The 22,767-nt window shown below is 49.5% G+C and overlaps 1 protein-coding gene across 3 annotated transcripts in view; it reads left to right on the forward strand.

Annotated features, from left to right (window-relative positions):
- The window catches only part of LOC126540209 (glycogenin-1-like), a 72,822-nt gene extending 50,930 nt beyond the window's left edge, over positions 1 to 21,892 (forward strand). For 2 of the 3 annotated variants that reach the window (XM_055075879.2, XM_050186998.3), the window contains 2 exons: positions 6,030 to 6,146; positions 21,571 to 21,892. In XM_055075879.2, coding sequence (XP_054931854.1) covers positions 6,030 to 6,146; positions 21,571 to 21,795 — 342 coding nt within the window. In that variant the 3' untranslated portion in view covers positions 21,796 to 21,892. The remainder of the gene's footprint in view (positions 1 to 6,029; positions 6,147 to 21,570) is intronic. The other variant, XM_055075880.2, reaches the window with a different exon arrangement.
- Positions 21,893 to 22,767: the final 875 nt, after the last annotated feature.

Consider the following 22,767-nt stretch of genomic DNA (forward strand, 5'->3'; position numbering starts at 1 on the left):
ATTGAATTGAAGGGGCTACCGCCGGAAACGCGGATCCCTTAAGCAATTCATCGCCACACAGCCCCATCCCCCAATGTAATAGCGTTGCAGGAAGTGCATTGTATTCCTACACTTCCCGGCTACAACACATACACAGACACAATAAATGGCAACACATCACACCTCACAGCCGCATTAGTGTCCATACATTTGACCGTTATTGAACACACCCTCGAAACCTCCCCCATACCACACGTACTTCTCGAATTGGTCCCGTGCTCTCGCTCCCATAGCAGCCTGTTTGTGCTTAATATCTACAGCGCACCTAATGCAAGGAAGCATGAGCTCGGACATCTTTTTGCAGATCTATGCAGAGGCTAAACAGATGATCATTGTAGGAGACTTCAATGCCCCGCATCCGGCCTGGGGTTACCAAACAGAAACGCCGAAAGGACGCCGGCTTGCTCAGGTTCTTGCGCTCCATCGCATGACTTTGCTGACAGAGCCAGATCAACCAACACGACTAGGCAACAGCGTAAGCAGAGACGCGTGCCCTGACCTCAAGATGGTCAGAGGGGTAGGTCAACACTCTTGGAGCAATCTCGTGGAGAACCTGGGCAGCGACCATTACATTCTAGCTACTGAACTGCAGGTACAACCAACAAACACTGCTGAACGTACTGTTAAGATAAAAAATTGGGATAAATTTAGTCGTAACCGGTCCTCCCTAGCTCCTCAGGACATCCCTCCTTTCAGAAGTGGATCAAACAACTTCAAACTGATCTAAAAACTGCAACTCAACACATCACTGCTTCAACAGAGACGCCCGATGTGGATCTCCATTTTCTCCATGTCTGGGAGGCCCGCAGAGGCCTGACCCGGCGGTGGCGGCGGCAAAAATATAATCGGAAACTTCGTCTGCGCATAGCCCGCCTAATTACGGAGGCAGATGACTACGCAAGCACGCTCACTAACAACAGGCATAGCCTTTGCGATCGCCTCAGGGGCACGGTAAACATACTTCGGACCTGGTCGCTACTCCGCGCATTATTAAACCATGCGCAAACCAAAATACACACTAGCAACAGAGTCCGCACCATGCTCCAAAAATCAGGCCTCGATGACACTACTCTACTTCACACTCTACATGGACGCTACATTGCTACAGGCACCCGCCCCACCTAGAGAGACTACCCACACATAGAAGCCACCCCCCCCCCCCAGACGCCGATATTACAGAAGCTGAGGTTAGGGCGGCCTTGCAGGGCATTAGGCGCAACACCTCACCCAGGGCTGATGGGATTCAATTCACACTCCTACGCAACCTAGATGATCGGGTCATTCAGGACTTAACTTCCTTCTACAATGACCACTGGAGGAATGGCACGCTTCCACAGTAATGGCGTCATACTAATCGTACAATTACATCATACTAATTCCTAAGCAAGGCAAGCCACTGTCCCTCCAGAATCTCCGACCTATATCCTTAACTGCGTGTTTAAGTAAACTGTTCGAGCGCGTTGTACTTTCGCGGCTACAACCCCTTCTCGAAGACAGCCAGTTTTTTCCGGATACACTCTTCGGCTACCGCCCTAACCTCTCTACACAGCACGTTTTGCTGCAGCTTAAGGAGGACGTTGTGGATGGCCCCACTGCGGCACAGGCCTGAGCTATTCTGGCCCTGGACCTCAAGGGGGCCTTCGACAACGTCTCCCACGACCTAATCCTCGACAGTCTGGCTTCTTCCCAATGCGGCACACGTACCTATAACTACGTCAGAGCTTTCCTTTCGGACCGCAAAGCCACTATTTGCATAGGAGAGCTCCGGTCAAACGTTATCACACTCACAGGTAGAGGAACACCACAGGGCTCGATCCTATCGCCCACCCTCTTCAACGTGGCTATGGCTAAGCTGCTCCCCTTACTAGATCAGAACCCACCATCCGGCACGCTCTCTATGCCGACGACGTTAAGATCTGGGCAACCCAGGGATCCGACGGGGCCATCCAGGATGCTCTCCAGGGAGCTGTGCGTGTCGTGCAAAACTATGACGGGAGGCCTTGCCTGTGCAGCTGAAAAGTCCGAATCGCTCCTCGTGCACAGGCGGCGCCACAGAACCGACGAATCCCCTAATATCTACATCTTCTTACACGGCAGCCCCATTCCTCAGGTAGCTAGACTCTGTATCTTGGGCCTCCACATTCAGTCTGATGGCAAAGTCTCGCACACTACGCACCTTTTGGGTCAGCAGATAGCACAAGTCACACATATGATTAACCGCATTACTAATCGTAGAAGAGGCCTTTGCGAGAAAGACGTCCTCCACATAGTACAGGCTCTGATAATCAGCCGGCTCACCTGTCACCTCCCCTATCATAATCTCACCCTCACTCAGACTCAGAAGATGGACGCCCTCCTGAGGAAGGCAGTGAAAGCGGCTCTTGGGCTGCCTCCACATGCTTCCACACAACGGCTTTTTCAGCTTGGTGTTCCCAACACCGTAGGCTAGCTTGTCGAGGCTAATCGCAACGGTCAGCTTCAACGTCTCAGACGCAGCCGTCAGGGTTGCGCTATACTCTCTCGCCTTGGCTACCCTGTCCCTGAGACACCCACACACGTCCCACAATATCGCCTAACTCCTGCTCTACGCGCTAGCATACAAGTAGCTCCGATTCTCCCCGCAATATGCACCCCGAGCGACACGCCGGCCGTAGACGCGCCCGAACTCAGGCCCTGGCACGCATTTTTGGAGACGGCACCACAATGCCACCGGTTTTGTACACTGACGCGGTCCGCTACCCAGGGAGGCGAGCCATGTGTTTAGCTGTAACTGACACAGACGCGCTTAGGGTGTGGGCCACAGTTCTCACAGCGTACAGCTGCTCAGCAGAGTAAGGGGCTATATAGCCCTGACCATTGTCCACGCCTCGACCCTTCCCGCACAAGACACCCCCATCACCATAGTGACGGACTCGCAGGCTGCCTGCCGGGCCTTCGCGCACAGATTTGTGACTGCACACACACATCGAATTCTCTCCTCTGTGCCCCTCGCGCGTTACGCAGAGTGCGTATCGTCTGGACTCCTGGACACGCCTCTCTTCATGGTAGTGAACGCGTTAATGCGGTAGCCCGAGTCTGATTGGCCGGCACCATCGGAAGATCTGTCCAAACCAGACGACGCACCGCAAGAGCCCCTACAGTACACCGAGACGCTCGAGCACTACCGACTGTTGCAATCTCACCGCTGGCAGACAGTTGTTGCATCTGGGTCGCAAGCCCCAAGTGTAGCGTTGGCCTGGCGTCCTGGGGCACACCTGGAAGCATCCGAAGGTCCCGGCAAAGCATGAGTCGACTGGTAACAGAACAACGTGTTTATTCTAGCATCGCAAAAGAGCGGGCGGTCAGGTCGACCGAAGTGGAGAGACGGGAGAGCACGTTACTCGACAGAAGAAATCGGAGCCTCTCTCCTGGCGTCCGGGGGCAGCTGCTTTTATACTCTCGGAGTCGCGGGCAAGAAGGAACGTCTCTGGATGAGGCCACGTGACGGCGGCGCTCGGGCACGTCGAGACTAGAAGGTGACGCATCCGCCGGGCCGGCGCCGGTCAGACCTCCTCGCTTCACACTTGGGGAGCTCCTCTCCCCGGCTGCCGCGCCTTGACAAGCGTGGGCACCAACATGCACACACGCACACACGAATACACGTGGCAATGAAACATGCCTGGACGAGCTTGGCGGGGAGGCGTTGGGGCAGCGCTGAACGGGCCAAAATGTCCGCCGCTTTGAACGAAGCCCCGGCGTCCGTTGCATCCGCGCCGGCTATACCGCGCGTCGTAGGCTAAACGTAACACGACAAAGCCGCCATAGATATCCCCCTCCTTATCCTTCGCTTAATAGGGCAAATGCAGACCAATTCCTTTCCTTGTCTCCACATGCTACATATCTTTCATCCCGCCCTATACCCTTCCTATTGTCCCCACTGTGGGGCCAAACCCACGATGTACCACTCCACATGGGAATGCCCTACCCCTTCGGTTGTTCCTCCTATACCCAACCCTGCCCTTTCCTCTGGGGAGTCTGCGCTGCTAAGCACAAGCCGGCAGGAACAGCAACGGCTGATCCAGCGGGCTCGCGAAGTCGCGCATGGCAATGGAGCCCTGGACTGTGGGCCCCACTCATCGAGGAAATTTCCTACTTGTTTTGCCAAACAAATGTTTATTCTCTCTCTCTCTCTCTATCTCTGGCGGCGGAGTTTTGGCAGGAAGCACTTCTCTAGTCCTGGCGCCGTTTACGTGTTGCGGCGTTGCCTAGCCTATGTTGTGCTCATGGGTGCAACAACCGAGGAGGCTAGGGGAAAATACTTTTCGTTATTCCATCCGCAAGAAGCAACGCGGCTCGCCGAAAGATTTGGCTGCAGAGGATCGGCCGGGTCAACTTTGTAAATGCGCGGGACCCGCGCCTTTGTGAGGAAAGTGGCCGTTCATCAGAAGTCATTCGTATTTTTTCGGACGATTTGGAAAGGCTGCAACGCGAGCGTCTGCAGCCTTTCTTCGCACTAAATAACGTTCGGCATTGTTGTAGTTGGAAACGTTCTCTCGCTACTACGAAAGCCGTGCTTCATGTTATCTGAGCCTCGTCGTTCACGCTTCTAATTCGGCAGGCTTCATTATGACGTCGCGCACATTGCCTGGCGCGCTCGCTTCGTTGTAGTTGAAACCGTTGCTGGGCTCAATCGGACACGAAAGTTGCGCTTCGTATGTTAGTTCGACGCGCCGTTGAGTAACACGTATTGCATACTGAAGTGACGCGCATTGCTGGACGTATTTATTTTTTGTTTGAGTTATACTCTGCTAACGAACTCGAGACTAAAACGGCGGTTCTCATCCTTTCAGCCCCCGCTGTTCATGCTACTCATGGTGCAGGTCCAACTTTTATGTAGCGCGCATTGGTGCACGTATCTGTATTTGCGGGGTTGTGACTAAAGTCGGCACTTACTGTACCTAGGCACAGTAACGGCAGCTATATCTTGAGTACGCCATGTCTGCGCGCACAATAAATCACAATGCAGACATCTACTAAACACAGTCGAAATTATATTTGGTTCAAAGGTGTCGTGCAAATAAAAGCTGGTTCAAACATTTTTAACGCCGATAAGTAGGGTAGGTCGGTCAAGACGATTTTCAACGTTCGACGTTTATAAAATTGTTATGGCCACGCACGTGGCGGGCTCACATATCAACAGCTCTTACTTTCGAAATTATTTGTGAAATGTCACGGCGTATATTTTCTTCCGTGCCTTGTGTCATTTCTCAAAAAGTTGTGCCATACCAAATCTTAGTTTATTCACCTTAGGATCACTTCACAGAAGACCAACTTGAAAGCCAAACCTTCGGAATTACAGCATCAAGAAATTAAGGCCAGATGCATTACAAAACCTTTTTGTAGTACGAGCAAACGCGCCTTTGACAAAACATATTCTGGAAGTAGTACACCACCATCGGTTCATATGAAGCCGAGACCCCACGTCTGTGTTTTAAAAAGTAAAACGTAAATATCCTCGTAGGTCTTTTGCTTTGCTGGCTTTGGCGGTTGCTGTGTTTGTCTTCTGGTGAAACTATGGTTTTAAGGAAAGTTGCTACCGTTACTTTGAATAAAACATGAGAAAATGGCGTTGTATTTGATAGCCTGATCATATTGTGACAGATTGATCGCATATTGTACATTTTGTTTAGAATTTTAGCCACTTGCTTTTCAAATATATAATGTAATTTATCTTTTTATTTATTTAGCTACAAGAAATATTCATTAATGAAGAGCCGTTTTTACAAATGCGTATAAGCATTATAGTGTTTCCAACGTAAATAGGTGCGCAAGAACATTAAATAAAATTTCTCGCCAGAAATTTTCCACCAAGCCATGCTTCTGTCGGCTTTTGTCGGCTGGCATTCGTGCAGGCGTGGGTTATATGCTTGGCCGCCACGGGGTCCGGCTTGATACCCAAGCCCGTCTCGGGCTTTGCTCTCTAGCGTGTAGCCTCACGTGCGTGCTCGCAGGAAGCGTCGAACGAAGAGGCGGCCACGAAGTCCTCGCCGTCAGTTCGCACCCGCAACCAGAGCGTGGCCAGCCTGCTCAACATCCTCGGTGACACGTCCATCGCCAACATCATGCAGGTGGGCCCTCAGTCGAATGTGCACGCATATGAACGTCACCGAGGCATGCGTGTACGCCTCCTGCAATCGCTCTGGAATGTCAGAATGTTAAGAGTTAACGCCGAAAAGAATCCGCTGTATCAGTTAGAATTCAAGCTGCAGTCTTTTGAAGCTCGATGTCCTCATTTACGGGTTAGACATTGACCCTCAGAAGAGGAAAGGGAGGCTACAAACTTAGATTTTTCTTCAATTCCGCGTCGAAACCTCAGCGAAGGCACGTCAGTGTGAGGTAATGGATTTCAGCGTATTTTTCTCGTATTTGGTCCACAGCAGTAACTGTGCAGCGGTAATTCTCGAAATCTCTTAACTTCAGTCTCCAGCTCGTCTAGAATAGTCCAGCTTTACTGACGAATAATCGACTGCGTTAACCAACTACGTCACAATCCATGACGTCACGGCGAGCTGGTGCGGGGAACCAGCCGTGTCTCGTTCTTGAGTTTTTTCTAGATTACCAATTGGCCTCATCTCTGTCTCTCTCTCTCTTGGTACGCGTGGCTTTTTTGGTGTTTCTTTTTCTTTTTATTGTAGCACCGTAATTTAGTAACAAAGTGCAACCTTTCTCTTGCTTCGACAACGTTTTCGTGCCATATAGGTTTATGTGTTATTATAAGTTGGCCCACTTTCTATTAGCAGCTATTCTTTCTGTACATCATAAACCTGTCGCACATTTTAGTTTTTCTTGTTGATTGCTCATAACCACGTCCCTCTTGCCTTTGGCACTTATATTGTACTAAATAAATGAATAAACTCTAATATGAATACGGTACAAGAGAGCAGCAGGCAGCGTCTCTCAACCAGAGCAGCTCGGGCAATCTCGAGCTCGCGCCTCCCGGACGACTGGCGATGTGGCTGCAGCGCCGGGCATTCCTCTTCACTAGAGTCCCCCCCACCCCCCCATAGGAAAAGAAGCCATCCTGGTGACTCATGGTGAACATAGAATCATGGGGTCCTAATGCGGCTTCAGGCGTTGTACGTGGACGGTTTCACAACCCCGACAGCGTTGGTCTGTAGGCGGCGTGACAGGCTCGACAATATAGTTCACAGGCGATGTCTGCGCAACAACACGGTAGGGTCCTTGATATTTGGAGACAAGCTTGTATGAGAGTCCAGCAGGAACGGCAGAAAGCCAAAGCCACACAAGGGAGTCCGGAAGAAAGTGACAATGCGGGTGATGAGCGTCACGTCGATATTTTGGTTGCCATTGGTCGACGGCTGTAAAGGAACGGGCGAGCTGACGGCATTCCTCTGCGCGGCGCGCAGCTTCAGAGATGGGCGCACATTCGGATGAGTCGGGTCTGTACGCAAGAATGGTGTCGAGGGTACTCGAAGGTTCGCGGCCATACAAGAGGAAGAACGGGGAGAAGTTTGTGGTCGCCTGTGGTGCAGTGTTGTAGGCGAACGTGATGAATGGCAAAATGAGGTCCCAATAAGTGTGATCAGAGGCGACGTATTTGGAGAGCATGTCGCCAAGGGTGCGGTTAGATATTTCCGTCAGACCATTAGTTTGAGGATGATAGGCGGTGGTGGTGCGATGAACGATGCGAAATTCAGCAAGGAGCGCGTTTACGACTTCGGAGAGCAAGACCCGTCCTCTATCACTTAAACGTTCGCGAGGTGCACCATGACGGAGAATAAAGTTTTTCAGGAGGAAGGATGCTATATCACGAGCGGTGGCAGCAGGCAGAGCGGCTGTTTCTGCGTATCGCGTCAAATGGTCGATGGCGACGACTATCCAGCGGTTTTCGGAAGCCGTGCTCGGAAGAGGTCCATACAGATCAATGCCAATGCGATTGAAGGGTCTGGTAGGACACGGGATTGGCTGGAGTGGACCAGAGACATGCTGAGCAGGAACCATGCGGCATTGGCACTGAGGGCACGACCGAATGTACTTGCACACAAAGGTGTACATGCCACGCCAATAAAACCTGGAGCGAAGCCGGGTGTACGTCTTGAAGACACCCGCATGTGCACACTGCGGGTCAGGGTAGAAGGCAGAACATATTTCACCACGAAGATGTCGAGGTATGACAAGCAACCACTTTCGGACGTCAGAGACGTAATTCCGGCGATAGAGAAGTCCATCCCGAATTTCGAAGTGGTATACTTGACGGCGCAAAGCTCGGGAAGGTGAAGGAACAGTCGACAGGTTTGAAGGAAGCGGATAAGAGCACTAATCCAGGCATCCTTTCGTTGCTCCGAAGCCATGTCGCAGCCAGCTGGGAACGAAAGTACTTGGTCAACGGCAGAGAGTTGGCTGCTGTGCGGGGTTACAGGTCACTCCAGCGACCTCATGAGTGGCGATGGAACCAGTTGGCACGTCAATGATGGCAGCAGGGTCGACACACTGGGCACGTCCAACGCAGTCCCCCCGAAGCAAAGTGAGAGGACAGGACAATCGGTTGGCGACGAGCAGTCTGCTGGCGACGGCATGAACGTCCAAAAAAGCGAAACGCAGCGGGGAACATTTGCGACGAGCGAAAATTGCAGATGGCGTAAAAAGTGCGCTGGCATCAACAACAATGTTGCGTGACACTGTGGCAAGGGCAGATGAGTGCGGTGGAATTGTAATGTCTTCGGCAACAAATACTTTATCTTCAGTTTCACGAGCGTCAAGGAGTGGGGCATGACACAGCGTTTGAATTTCCACTTCAGCACAAGAACAGTCCATTACGCCATTATTAGCGGAAAGGAAGTCCCAGCCCGAAATAGGATCGTTGGAACAAGAACACAGCACCGAAAATTCGACAATGTGGAGGACGCCGTTGATCACAACGTGAGCAGTACACACAGCTGCAGGCGTGATGCGGTCTGCGCTGGCAGTAGGAAGTGACACGTTGGACAGTGGCGTCGTTACTTTTCTGAGCGAACGGCAAAGTTTGGCACTAATGACTGAAACTGCGGCACCAGTGTCAACGAGGGCGAGTGCAGCGACGCCGTCCACGTACACATCAATAACATTAGTCGGAGAAGGGAGAGGCGTTGGTCTGTTCGTGGGTGACGCAGTTCTTGCGTCTGGAACTGCAACGATTAGTTTTCCCGTTCCGGCGTAGGAGGACGACGACGCATCGGCGAAAGCGAGCGGCGTCGAGGCGATGACGAACGGTGGTCAACAAGAGGGTGGTGGTCCGAGTAGGAAGACATCTGGCCAGGGTTCTGAGACGCGGAGGATGACGGGTAGGGGGAAACGTATGGTTCGGTGTCAAAGTTACGGCGGTAGGATGTTGCGCGGCGACTACAAAACCGTGCAACGTAGCCAGGTAGACCACACGCAAAACATAGTGGCCGGTTGTCAGGAGTGCGCCATTATCCACTGCTGTGTGGGAACCGCGGCTGAACGAAGTGAGGAGGTGGACGCAATGACACGACTGATGGGAATGGCGCAAAGATCGGATGGTGGCCGCGCGAGAGCCTCGGCGTAGCTGAGAGGTGCAGTCACCTCGGGAAAAGCAACGGGAGTCGGCATCAGCAGAGTCCCGCGGGCAGAAGGGAGAGCTGCGCCAACTTGCTCGTGCATAACCCTGCAAAGGTTGGCCGACAAGAGCGAAGGCGGTGGTGTGGCTGAGGACAGCAGCGAAAGCTGACGAGCGACCTCAGCACGGACGAACTCTCTTACCTGGCAAAGCAGGGAGTCCATCTCAGGAGCCGCGGTCTTTCTCGCGAGGGTTTCGTCGGACACAGGGGGGCGCCGCGTGAGAAGACGCTGTCTGCAGAGCTCGTCGAAACTCTGGAAAAGCTCAATGACCTGAGAAACAGTGCCTGGGTTTTTGGACAGCAGCATATGAAAGGCATCGTCGGAAATGCCCTTCATGATGTGACGTACCTTGTCCGCCTCCGCCATCGTCAGGTTGACACGCCGGCAGAGGTCGACGATGTCCTCTATGTAGCTGGTGAACGTCTCACCAGTTTGCTGGGATCGGCTTCGTAGGCGTTGTTCAGCGCGAGGTTTGGGCACGCCAGGGCGGCGGAAAACTTCTGCCATGCTGGTTTCGAAGCTGGCCCACGTGCGGAGATCGGCTTCGTGGTTTTTGAACCACAGCTCGGCGACGCCCGATAAATAGAAGATCGCGTTGCCAAGCTTGAGGGGATCGTCCCATTTGTTGGTGTTGCTGGCGCGTTGATACGATTCCAGCGAATCTTCAACGTCTTTCTCATCGGTGCCGCTGAAGATATCAGGATCCCGCTGACGCTGGGCACCGGCACCTACGATAGCTGGAGTAACCGGTGGGGATGTCCGGCTGGGGTCGTCAGGCATGACGGATGGCAGAGTTCGGGTGCGTAATTCCAGGTTGGGGGAAAACCGTAGCACCTTCACCAGAATCTAATATGAATACGGTACAAGAGAGCCGCAGGCAGCGTCGCTCAACCAGAGCGGCTCAGGCAATCACGAGCTCGCGCCTCCCGGACGACTGGCGATGTGGCTGCAGCGACGGGCATTCCTCTTCACTACAAAATAAATAAATCGCCATATTGCAATGCCGCTTTTAACGAGAATTCCTTTTGTAATGAACGAGCGTGTAAGTTTGCTGTTAAACAACTATTCGTCACAACCCCTGAAAAAAAGTAGTGATCAGCAGAATTGTAGTGACCAGACCTGCGGCCATATCGCACGGCAATGAAAACACAGTAGCCGCTGTGAGGGGCGTAGGCACACTGACCGCACAGGTTATGAGCACTGCTTTTTATTGTACATCGCCCGCCCCAATTACCACACTTCCTCACCCCTTAACGCAACAGATTAACAGCATATAAGCAGTTACAGTTCAAGGAGAAAACCGAAACACCGGACGGCGTTCCCTAGTGCTCCGACGAAGCCGAGGTTTGGAAAGAGGCGGGCAGCAATCGGTGCGTGTTCATGTTATGGTTTCACTGGTCTCCAGCTGATAAGGCTCGCCGGATAGTAGTGGTTGACCATCCAAGCTTGTCGCTGCTTCAGGTAAACCACGGTCAGTTGTACCTCCGGTCCCTGAGGATAAAGTCAAATGTGGTGCCGAGCGTGCGGTAGAAAGGTTGGAGTACCGACGATTGTGCTGGTCGGGCATCGACTGTGGCCTTACATGTTTGAGAAGCCGGGTCCATTGTCACCCATCATCCAATTGTAGCTCCACTCTAGAATTGTGTTGTCTGGCGACTACAGCGGGAATCCTGCTCGGACCTGACCGAAAATTCCTGGTGAATACTCTGTTTCCTGGTTGTGCTGGCACCCTCGGTTTCGTTCTTTGATCGTACTCCGTCTTCTGAGCGAGTTGTTTCTGGAGGACTGTTTTCCTTAGGTCCGGTCGCAGCAGATCCCGTGCAGTCCTAAGCCTCCGTCGCATCAACAGCTCGGATGGGCAATACCCGGTGACATCGTGGGGTGTCGACCTATATGATAACAGTATTCGTGCAATTTGTGCATAACAGTATTCGTGAAATTTGTGCACGAAGGTCCCACTGGGCCAACTTTCTGTAATTTTACTTTCCTAGTTTGAACGGCTCTCTCCACCACACCATTAGAACCAGGGTGATAGGGCGGTACTAGCATCATCTTCACGCCGTTCTTCTTCAAGAATGTCTCGTACGTTTCACTCGCGAATGCGGCTCCATTGTCCGATACCACCATGTCTGGGAGGCCCTTATTTGCAAACATGACCCCATGAAAGCAATTGTACATTCCGCTGAGAGTGGCGAAACGGGAAGACTACGTTTGGAGAATGCATCGATTGCTATAAAAAAATAGGCATTCCGGTAAGGTCCCGCATAGTCCACGTGGATCCTTGACCAGGCCCTGTCTGGGAACGGCCACGGCATCATCGGCACTGGTCTCAATGGTCTCTATCGTTGTTGGTAGGCGAAGCACTCTTGAACCGTGGTTACGATGTCAATGCCTAACGACGGCCAGCACACATGACTTCGGGCAATGGCTTTCATTTTTGTGACCCCAGGGTGGCTCTCTTGTAGTAAATTGAGGATTTCCACTTGGAGGCTGGAGGGTATCACAACACGGTTTCTACAGAGCACATAGTTCTGATGCACACTCAACTCATTGAATCGGGACACGTACGCCCCCCCCCCCCCCCCCCCCCCCTGATATCAAGTCTTGAACATGACCAGACCATAAATCCTGTATCACTTTTGACAACACCGGATCTCTTGCAGTGGCTTCTGCAACCACCTTTGCTTTGATGAAGGGATACGGGGATAGACACCATCAAGCATAAATACCTACGCAGGCGCCCCTGGAGAACAACCAATTGTTGGCAAGAGGAGTCTACTCAACCCATCTGCATGGGCTATCAGGCCTCCAGGTCTATAGCTCAAACTGTAGCTGTACCCTGCCAGCAGCAGCGCCCAGCGAAGAAGCCTCTGCGAACATGTTTCTGGATTAGGCCTTCCAGCACCTAACAAGCCCAACAAGGGTTTGTGGTCGGTAGCCGCTTAAAATTTCCGTCCCCATAGATACTGCCTAAACTTTGTGACACCATACATGAGACCAAGTGCCTCTTAATCCAAGTGACTAAATCTTCTCAGAGGCCGTGAGGCTTCTTGATGCAAAGGCTATCGGTCGCTCTTCTCCAGTAGGCTCTCTGTGCCAGGACTGCCCCAGGCCATAAAAGGAAGCATCAGTGATCAACACCGTGGGTTTGGAGGGGTCATAATGGGCCAAGACACGGGCGGATGCGAGCAGCTCCTTGCTCTTCATGAATGCACATTGCTCAACTGCCGTCTAGCGCCACTTTGTTCCAGTGGTAAGCAAGCCGTTCAATGGCTGCAGTACATCTGACAGGTTGGGGAGAAACTTTCTATAAAAGTTCACCAAACCTAAATAGCTTTGCAACTCTTTCACATCTCGAGGTTTGGGAGCATTCCCTACTGCTTCAGTCTTGGCAGGATCTGGATTTAGCCCGGCAGCACTTATTATGTGGCCCAACTACTGGCCTCGGGTAACAAAAACTTGCATTTTGCAAGTTTCAGCTTCAAGCCCACCTCTTCCAGGCGCTCTAGTACCTTACAGACGTTTGCCCAATGTTCGTCATCATTAGCGCCTGTTGCCAAGATGTCATCGAAGTAAACTGCGACATGATCAAGACCTCCCAGGAGGTCTTCCATTTCCCGTTGAAATATGGCTGGGGTGGAAGCAACCCCGAATGGCAGTCTCATTTATTGAAACAAGCCCTTGGGGGTATTGATAGTGACGAACTCCTGTCAATGTTCTTCCAGCTCGATCTGCTGGTAGGCGTCCTTTAGGTCTAGCTTTGTGAGCCTTACTCCTCCCCGGAGCTTTGTGAATAATTCCTCTATGCGTGGCATGGGATACGCTTCCACAAGTGCTATGGGATTTACAGTCAGCTTGAAATCGCCGCATATGCGTAATTGAACATCTTGTTTTAGCACTGGAACGACAGGTGCTGCCCATCTGGCAGTCTGCACTGGTTGGACCACGCCTTGGTGGAGCAGTCTCTGCAACGATTCCTCAAACTTGTCTTTCAAAGAAAATGGCTTCCGCCGGGGCTTAAAGAATCTGGGTTTGGCATCTGGCGGCACCAGCGAGCCTTGACAAGACGGAATTTGCCTAAACAATCAGAAAATACCTCTTGAAAATGGTCCACAGCTTCCTCTGCAGATGACGCAGATAAAATAGATTCCGGCTTGCTGATTCCGAACTGGAATTCCTTCATCCAGCTTCTACTAAACAATGCTGGGCACTTTACCACAAACAGCGGCAGCCGTCTCTCCTCCTCCCCAAGCTTTACAGCGGCCGCAAACATTCCGATGACTGTTCGCGTGTCTCCTCAAACTCCTCAGCTGTACGTCGGATCGTTCCAAGGCGGCCGATGGGAACAGTTGCGTGAACTTTGTTTCACTTATGGTTGAGACACTGGCGCCCGTATCAAGTTCCATCTATAGTGGAACCCCGTTAATGATAACCGCAATGCGCATAGGCGCAGGCCCAGCCGCCTTAAGTGCCCAAAGGTCGTACGCTTCCGGCGTTTCAATCGCTCCGGGTGCCCCAACCACTTCATCCACGGTGTTCATGCGCCTTGAATCTGCGCGCCGCGCCTGTCTGTTTACTAACTCGCTATCACTTTTGCACACTCTTTCCAGATGCCCTTACGTTACACCTATCATTCTTCTTTCCATAGCTCGTTGCGTCGTCCTCAATTTCAGCAGAACCCTTTTCGTAAGCCTCCAGGTTTCTGCCCCGTAGGTGAGTACTGGTAAGACACAGCTGTTATACACTTTCCTCTTGAGGGATAGTGGCAACCTGCTGTTCATGATTTGAGAATGCCTGCCAAACGCACCCCAGCCCATTCTTATTCTTCTGGTTATTTCGGTCTCATGATCCGGATCCGTGGTCACTACCTGCCCTAAGTAGATGTATTCCCTTACCACTTCCAGTGCCTCGCTACCTATCGTAAACTGCTGTTCTCTTCCGAGACTGTTAAACATTACTTTAGTTTTCTGTAGATTAATTTTCAGACCCACCCTTCTGCTTTGCCTCTCCAGGTCAGTGAGCATGCATTGCAATTGCTCTCCTGAGTTACTAAGCAAGGCAATATCATCAGCGAATCGCAAGTTCCTAAGGTATTCTCTACTAACTCTTATCCCCAATTCTTCCCAATACAGGTTTCTGAATACCTCCTGTAAACACGCTGTGAATAGCATCGGAGAGATCGTATCTCCCTGCCTGACGCCTTTCTTTATTGGGATTTTGTTGCTTTCTTTATGGAGGACTACGGTGGCTGTGGAGCCGCTATAGATAGCTTCCAGTATCTTTACATACGGCTCGTCTACACCCTGATTCCGCAATGCCTCCATGACTGCTGAGGTTTCGACTGAATCAAATGCTTTTTCGTAATCAATGAAGGCTATATATAAGGGTTGGTTATATTCCGCACATTTCTCTATCACCTGATTGATAGCGTGAATATGGTCTATTGTTGAGTAGCCTTTACGGAATCCTGCCTTGTCCTTTGGTTCACAGAAATGTAAGGTATTCCTGATTCTATTTGCGATTACCTTAGTAAATACTTTGTAGGCAACGGACAGTAAGCTGATCGGTCTATAATTTTTCAAGTCTTTGGCGTCCCCATTCTTATGGATTAGGATTATGTTAGCGTTTTTCCAAGATTCCGGTACTTTCGAGGTCATGAGGCATTGTGTATATAGGGCGGCCAATCTTTCTAGGACAGTGTTCCCACCATCCTTCAACAAATCTGCTGTTACCTGATCCTCCCCAGCTGCCTTCCCCCTTTGCATAGCTCCCAAGGCGTTCTTTACCTCTTCCGGTGTTACTTGTGGTATTTCAAGTTCCTCTAGCCTATTCTCTCTCACCTTATCGTCGTGGGTGTTACTGGTACTGTATAAATCTCTATAAATCTCTTCAGCCACTTGAACTATCTCATCCATATTAGTGACGATATTGCCGGCTTTGTCTCTTAACGCACACATCTGATTCTTGCCTATTCCTAGTTTCTTCTTCACTGCTTTTAGGCTTCCTCCGTTCCTGAGAGCGTGTTCAATTCTATCCATATTATAGTTCCTTATTTCCGCTGTCTTACGCTTGTTGATTAACTTAGAAAGTTCTGCCAGTTCTATTCTAGGTGTATTATGGTGTACTAAATAAATGAATACATAAGTAAATCACCATTATGCAATGCCACTTTTAACCTTAATTTCTTTTGTAATGAACGAGAGTGTAAGTTTGCTGTTACGCAATTATTCATAACAAATCCTGAAAAAAAAGTTGTGATCAGCAGAATCGCACCGTAAGTTTATTTTATTTATTTATTCAGTACCCATAAGAGCCAGAAGGCAATACATTGGAGAGGGGAGGATGAAGGGGGGTTACGAACAGTAAGAAAAGTTCACAAAGGAATCTTTTGCACAACGTGTAAGGCAAAAATAAAACAAAAACGTTCATCAAAAGTTAAACCACTTTCAAGACACGTTAAGTTACCCACGGGCAATAATACAACAAAAAGGTCAAAGAAACGGAAAAGTTGAGTCACTTCAACGGGGCAAAGAATGCATCGTTTGACACGACGTTGACGACACCGACAGGCAACCTATTCCATCCTTGTATAGTTCTTGGAAAAAAGTATTTATCAGTTCTGAATTGCTCGGAACTACTGGTACCTTTAGCTCATGGTACACGCGTTCTGACCGGTAATGAGGCGGCATTATATACGATTCCCTTTGTATACTAAATGCACCGTAGTATATCGAATGAAAGAGCTTTGGACGCGGCTTTCTGCGTCGTACTTCCTTAGCACATGTAGCGTTTAAATTAACTTTCTATCGATCTGACATGTACTGCACGCCTAGATTCTGTGCCCTCTCAAGTTTATCAATGTGACGTGCCGTAGGAGGGTGCCGCACTACACAGGCGTACTTGATGACGGACTTTACGTACGTTTTATATAGCAGCTCTCGCGTAGACTGGCTTAATGCTCTGGAGCTCTTACGAAGAAAACCTAGCATTTACCCTGCCTTAGCGGTTAGAAAATTATACAAAAATTTTTGTAAAAAATGAAAATCAAATTTGTGGGAAGTACGGTTAATGGCTGGGTGTATTCGCAGTACGTTGTGCTACAAAGATCGCGGTTGAGACTTGGGACAAACACATCTAGATTATAATGCCGTATGGTGTCAACATCATCATCAGTCTCTTTTATGTCCACTGCAGGGCAGTGGACATAAAATTACCCAATTACCCCCAATTACCCCCGTCCTGCGCCAACCGATTCCAACTAGCGCCCGCGAATTTCCTAATTTCATCGCTCCACCTAGTCTTCTGCCGTCCTCGACTGCGTTTCCCTTCACTTGGTACCCATTCATTCTGTAACCCTAATGGTCCAACGTTATCTAACCGGCACATTAAATGACCTCCCCAGTTCCATTTTTTTCTCTTCATGTCAATTAGACCATCGTCTATACCCGTTCGCTCTCTGACCCATACCGCTCTCTTTGTTTCTGTTTCTTAACGTTATGCCTAGCAATCTTCGTTCCATCGCTCATTGCGCGGGCCCTAATTTGTTCTCAAGCTTCTTTGTCAGTCTCCAAGTCTCTTCCCCATATCTCAGCACTGGTAAAATGCGCTGATTGTACACCTTCTTTTTCAATGATAATGGTAAGCTTCCAGTCAGGAGCGGGCAATGTCTGCCGCATGCGATGCGACCCATTTTCATTCTATGAATTTCCTTCTCATAATCAGGGTTCCCTGTGATTAATTGACCTAAGTAAACGTACTCCTTCACAGACTCTATGGGCCTATCATTTTTCAATTCTTTAACGTCTCCTTTTTGTAAATTAGTGTAATGTTTGCATTCTTCCAGTTTTCTGGGACCCGGCTATTCATGATTATCTTTGTCTTCTGCATATTAATCTTCAACCCCATTCTTATGCTCTCTGTTAAGGTCCTCAATCATTTGTTGTAACTCGTCTGCATTGTTGCTGAATAAAACAATGTGATGGGCAAACCGAAAGTTGCTGAGATATTCACCGTCGATCCTTACTCCTAAGCCCTACCGAGTGTAATTGCTTGAATACTTCTTCGAAGCACGCAGTGAATAGCACTAAAGAGATTGTGTCTCCCTGTCAGACCCCTTTCTTTATAGGCATCTTCCTGCTTTTCTTGTGTAGCTGTGGAACCTCTGTAGACATTTTCCAAGGTATTTACGTAAGCGTTCTGTACTCCTTGATTACGTATAATGCCTCTATGACTTCTGGTATCTCTAGTGAATCAAATGCCTTTTCGTAATCTATGAAAGCCATAAAGACAGGCTTACTGTATTCCGCGTATTTCTCGATAAGCTGAATAATGCCATGGGCGTGATACATTGTAGAGTATCCCTTCCTGAAGCCAGTCTGTTCCCTTGGTTGACTAAAGTCCAGTGTTGCCCTTATTCTATAGGAGATTATCTTGGTAAATATTTTGTATAATACTGGGAGTAAGCTAATGGGCCTATGACTTTTCAATTCTTTAACGTCTCCCTTTTTGTAAATTAGTATATTCCATCTTCTGCCGCTCTTCCTCGTTTCATGTCTTGCAATGCCCTTCTGACCTCATCGCTAGCGTCGTGTCATCGGCATGAAATCGGCATTCAGTGTTCGCAGAGAGGCTATGTTGGAAGTCATTGACACATATAAAAGGCCCGGTATAAGAAACTGGAGCAACCATCCGAATGTTAATCGCCACTTTCGTTGTCTGTACACTGTGGGAACGGCGCGGTCCCTCAGTCTACGCCAGCAGGCCCCAGTCCTGGCCGGCCGCGCCCAAGAGCGCCCAGCCGAGCCTCGAACCACCGCTCGCGCTCCCGAGTCGCCTTGTCCTCCACTTCTTCGACTGCTGGCTCCGATGCCCTAGTTCCCATAGCACATATAACTGCCACCGTAATTTGGTGGCGGTTTGCATTGTTAAATTACAGTTTACTGGACCACACAAATAAAATAAACAAACAAATATATTATCTAAAAAGTGCAAATTAAAAACCTCCCAAATAAACATAAAAAATTGATTTAAAAATTAAAAAAGAATAGCACCAAAGCTCCTAAATCTTGGTTCATTACACCCTTGTTACACAGGCGGCCTTAACCGCGGTTATCGCAATAAGCTGTTAGTGCAGTGCATCATCCGTCTTACGTTTCAGTCGGTTCCTTTTTTTTTATTCGCTCATTGTTCCAAGCGTTCTTTTTGTATGGGTACTGCGTGCTTTTCGAAGGAGTTCCGTAGTCCAAGCGTGCTGCTGCAGGTGCATAAGCTGGAGCGACTGTTGGTGGTGGTGGTGGCTGTCATCCGCTGAAAGAAATGACGACGTGGCTTAAGGTCTCCTCGGTGCCTTCACATCCTCGGTGGCTCGCATCTCGTCGGGTGCCCTTGCTCCTAAACGCACTTGTTTGGAAAACACTAGTTCGCCTCTGGATACACACAGTGTATGCGCCTTTATCGTATACGCCTTCCGAGTGGTGGTGGTTTAGTACGTGTTGATAACGTGACACAAATATCATCACCAGGCAGGTCCCCAGGATTCCGCTTTTTTTTTTTTTGGGGGGGGGGGGGGGGGCAACCCAAGGTAAGCTTTCTGTGCAAATGAGAAGGGGGGGGGGGCACCTTTACTAGCGTAAATGTGAATAGCGCCCACCGTTCGCCATAAAATTGCGTACCCGCAAAAGAGAAATAAAGTAAGGTCTATGTCACAGGTAAACGCCTGTGAGATAGACCTGTCCTTTGCTTGACAAACAAGGAACCACATCAAATGGACTCGCGCAGGAAAGAAGCGCAGGAAGAACACTGCCAAGATCAAGTAAACAAGCGAAAGTGTAAAATAACAATTTCTGGTAGCGTTTTCTTTTAATTAGCTCTGGAATAAACACAGACAAATATATACATTTGCGGAACAATCACAGTTCTTTCGGGTCCCTCGTTTACTGCTCTATCAAGTACAGTACCAAAACCTACTCGTATTGTTATTTGGGAAGTTTCGTAACGATGCGTGGCTGCAAGTCCCGTACAGCCGCGTAGAGCGCAGGACGCCGCGGTTCTAGACGTACTCCGCCCACAGTGGAATCTTAGAAAAACATCCACATAAGCATAGCAGAGAATTGGCTACGTCAGGCGGTTAGGCTGATAAGGGTACAAGCGTCATTGAAAACACGCGGAATCCTTCTCCATTTCCGGCGGCATTTTCTCCCCTCCCTTTTTAAATATAAAGGTGTTGATGCATAAATAGTTTCACAAGCAACGGTTAAATTTGTTAATTTTCGTTTTTCCTTCCTGTATGGCTGTTGACTCGACTCTCATTTAGTAGATCGCTTAATTTCTCAACTCCTTGCGACTCTCGTTTCAAGTTGCCAATTTTGCATGAAAAGTGCTGTACAATTAGGGAAAAACCAAACGAGATAATGGGGTGACATTTATATTGATTATGGGGTTAACGGTTATTGCGGAGTTTGATCATGGACGCTCTTTCGCATTATTTCATTTCCCACCTTATGTAACCTATATCACGGGTATATGGTTTCGAGGATATGCCAGCGTCGCGGCCAGCCGTCACTCGAGGAATTAATGAAGCAAAAGGAAAAGTTAAACGCAACTGCCATTAGACAGTTTTAGAATATTAGACAGTTTTAGTTTAGCGCTTGCAACCGAACATAAAGGCATTACGTACGTAAAGAAATAGCGTCGTCCTTACTGCGCATGCTCGAAACGTTATTGGGTTTATGCGGTTTACGTGCGCTATGATATCGCACGTTATTTAGCGAGTTTAACGTCCGTAATGCTTACGGACGCTAAGAAATAGCGTTGTAGAACATGGGGCACCCATGGCGCCCGCTTCAGTGTGAATTCTCGTCATGGCTACGCTCTCACTCGCGATGATCGCCAATAACTATTGTAATTAGCTTTCGCTTTCTCTAAACTCACCTGAAATGTTAATTATGAGCGCATAGCGCGTCCATTTTCTGAGATTGTTCGGCGATTCTGGCGCCCGTACGCCTAACGAGACGCGTCCACGTAGCAGCAGCAGGATGGTTGCTAATGGATCGTCTTGGCTTGGATACGTTTGGCACGAGGCTTCAGACGGCGCCCTGCTTTATAACGTTTTCTTTACGTTGGTGTTTCCGCAAGATAAACTAAAAGACTTGAAAGGACACGCACCGTAACGTTCCGCAAAGGTGCCAACGTTTAACGTACGTAAGGCGACAAACGCTATTCTAAGACTGTCTTGTCGGTTTACGTACGTTAAACGTAATCACCTATGTATGACATTACGGTGCGCGTCCTTTCAAGACTTACCGTACTGCGCACGTAACCGCAGAAACCCAATTACGTTCAGAGCATGCGCAGTGACGACAATGCTATTTCTTTACGTACGTAATGCGTTTACATTTGGTTGCAAACGCTAAACTCAAACTGTCTATTGTCTGCGGCCGCAACTCGTTCCACGAGCATACCGACCAGCCGACTACGAATTCAATCCCTTTCGTGATCGCTGGATCAGTCTATAAACAACGAAGGTTGAACTAAAGAAGCAACGCGCGTGATTGTTGCAATAGATGGTGACAACTGAACGCACCTCGAGTTAAACGGGCGGGCACCGAATCGATGAGAAAACTGCCCTTCACACTCCAGGAGACACCGATAACTACCGCGATCCAAAAGGAGGGAAAAAGGCGGCAAAAATGTTGACCGCCGAATAGCTGTCAAGTCTCAAGAATGATTTGGCGGCGCTTTAGGAATGTGTGTGAGGAGGGGTGGCGCGGGTAAGGGGGGGGGGGGGGTATGCCACTTAATTTCGGGGCGCCCCCCCCACTTCCCCCACCCGGGTGCGTGCCTGGTCATGACTAAACGGCCGCTTTCCTTCTTTGTCGCCAACTCTTTTTGTGCGAGTGTCTCCACCGCTTGCAGGGCTCGTCTCGGTCGGACGTAGCACGGCACGACGAGGACCGCTACGACGCGTGGGAGCGCGGGGAGATGGACTACACGGGCGCCGACGCCTTCGCCAACATCCAGCGCAGGCTGGACGAAGCCATCAAGGGGCCGCAGGGCAGCGAAAAGCACGAGGCGGACGAAATGGACAAGCATGGATCCCTCTCGGAGTCCACCTACCTTGACGTCCTCACCGACAGCTGAGCGCGACTCTGGAGCTGCGCGTCTAGCTGCCGCCGCACGCTAGAACACCCTGTCTGGAAACTGAGCGAGCTGGCCAGTAGTAAACGCCTCGACCTCACGTCACCCTCTTCACGTGCTATATTTATTCCATTTTCTTCAAGGGCGCGCAATGTAAGATGTGCCACCGAGCGGAATTTCTGACCGCGCAAAAGGCCTTGTGTCAGACTTTGCAAAAGCATTGCAGCGTCCGTCCAAAATTTAACGTTCAGGCGTCACGAATGGTAGGAAATAGTAGGAAACTCTATGACCACGGCGAACTAAACATATGGGAGGCCATCGCCTGGAATTTGTGTAATGTGCGCTAACCATTAGGTGCACGCATCGTCTGCTTGGCTGCTTTCTTTAAAGGCTGTTAATACTTCAAATAACTGCCAGCCCTGCAGCTTTGCCTTTGCAGCTATGCGTCAATAACGCAGTCGATCCCATATACCGGGTGCTTTTTTCTTAGAAGGTCAAACATTTCTAAGCCTTGCCTGTGGCAGATAGCACAATTATTGCTATCTTCATGAGGCGACCATTGGTTCGACGAGAAATAAATGTACTTCATTAATAATTATCGCAATCCCTCATTAACATTGCAATAACTAGACACATATTTAAATCTACCAATTATAGCCAGAGAGTTCGATGGCTAGGCGTATCCACTTGGAAAGAATTCTCAGGACTGCACCAGTATCGAGGTATTTATTTTCAAAATGTCCGACGGAATGCATTAGTGTTCCAGTTACTTTTGTGTTTTAATGCGTAAAACAGCGTTCCATTAAAAGAAGGACAATTATTACCTCGAAACTGGTGCAGTCCATAGAATTCGTTCCAAGTGTGTACGCCTTGCGAAGTCACTAGCTACAGTTCGTAGATTAAAATATGTGCCATAAAATTATTACATAAGAGTTAGGGTAATTACGTTAATTATTTAGTTAAATATTTTGATTC

This window comes from Dermacentor andersoni, chromosome 2 (assembly GCF_023375885.2).
Source record: "Dermacentor andersoni chromosome 2, qqDerAnde1_hic_scaffold, whole genome shotgun sequence".
Classification (NCBI taxonomy): domain Eukaryota; kingdom Metazoa; phylum Arthropoda; class Arachnida; order Ixodida; family Ixodidae; genus Dermacentor; species Dermacentor andersoni.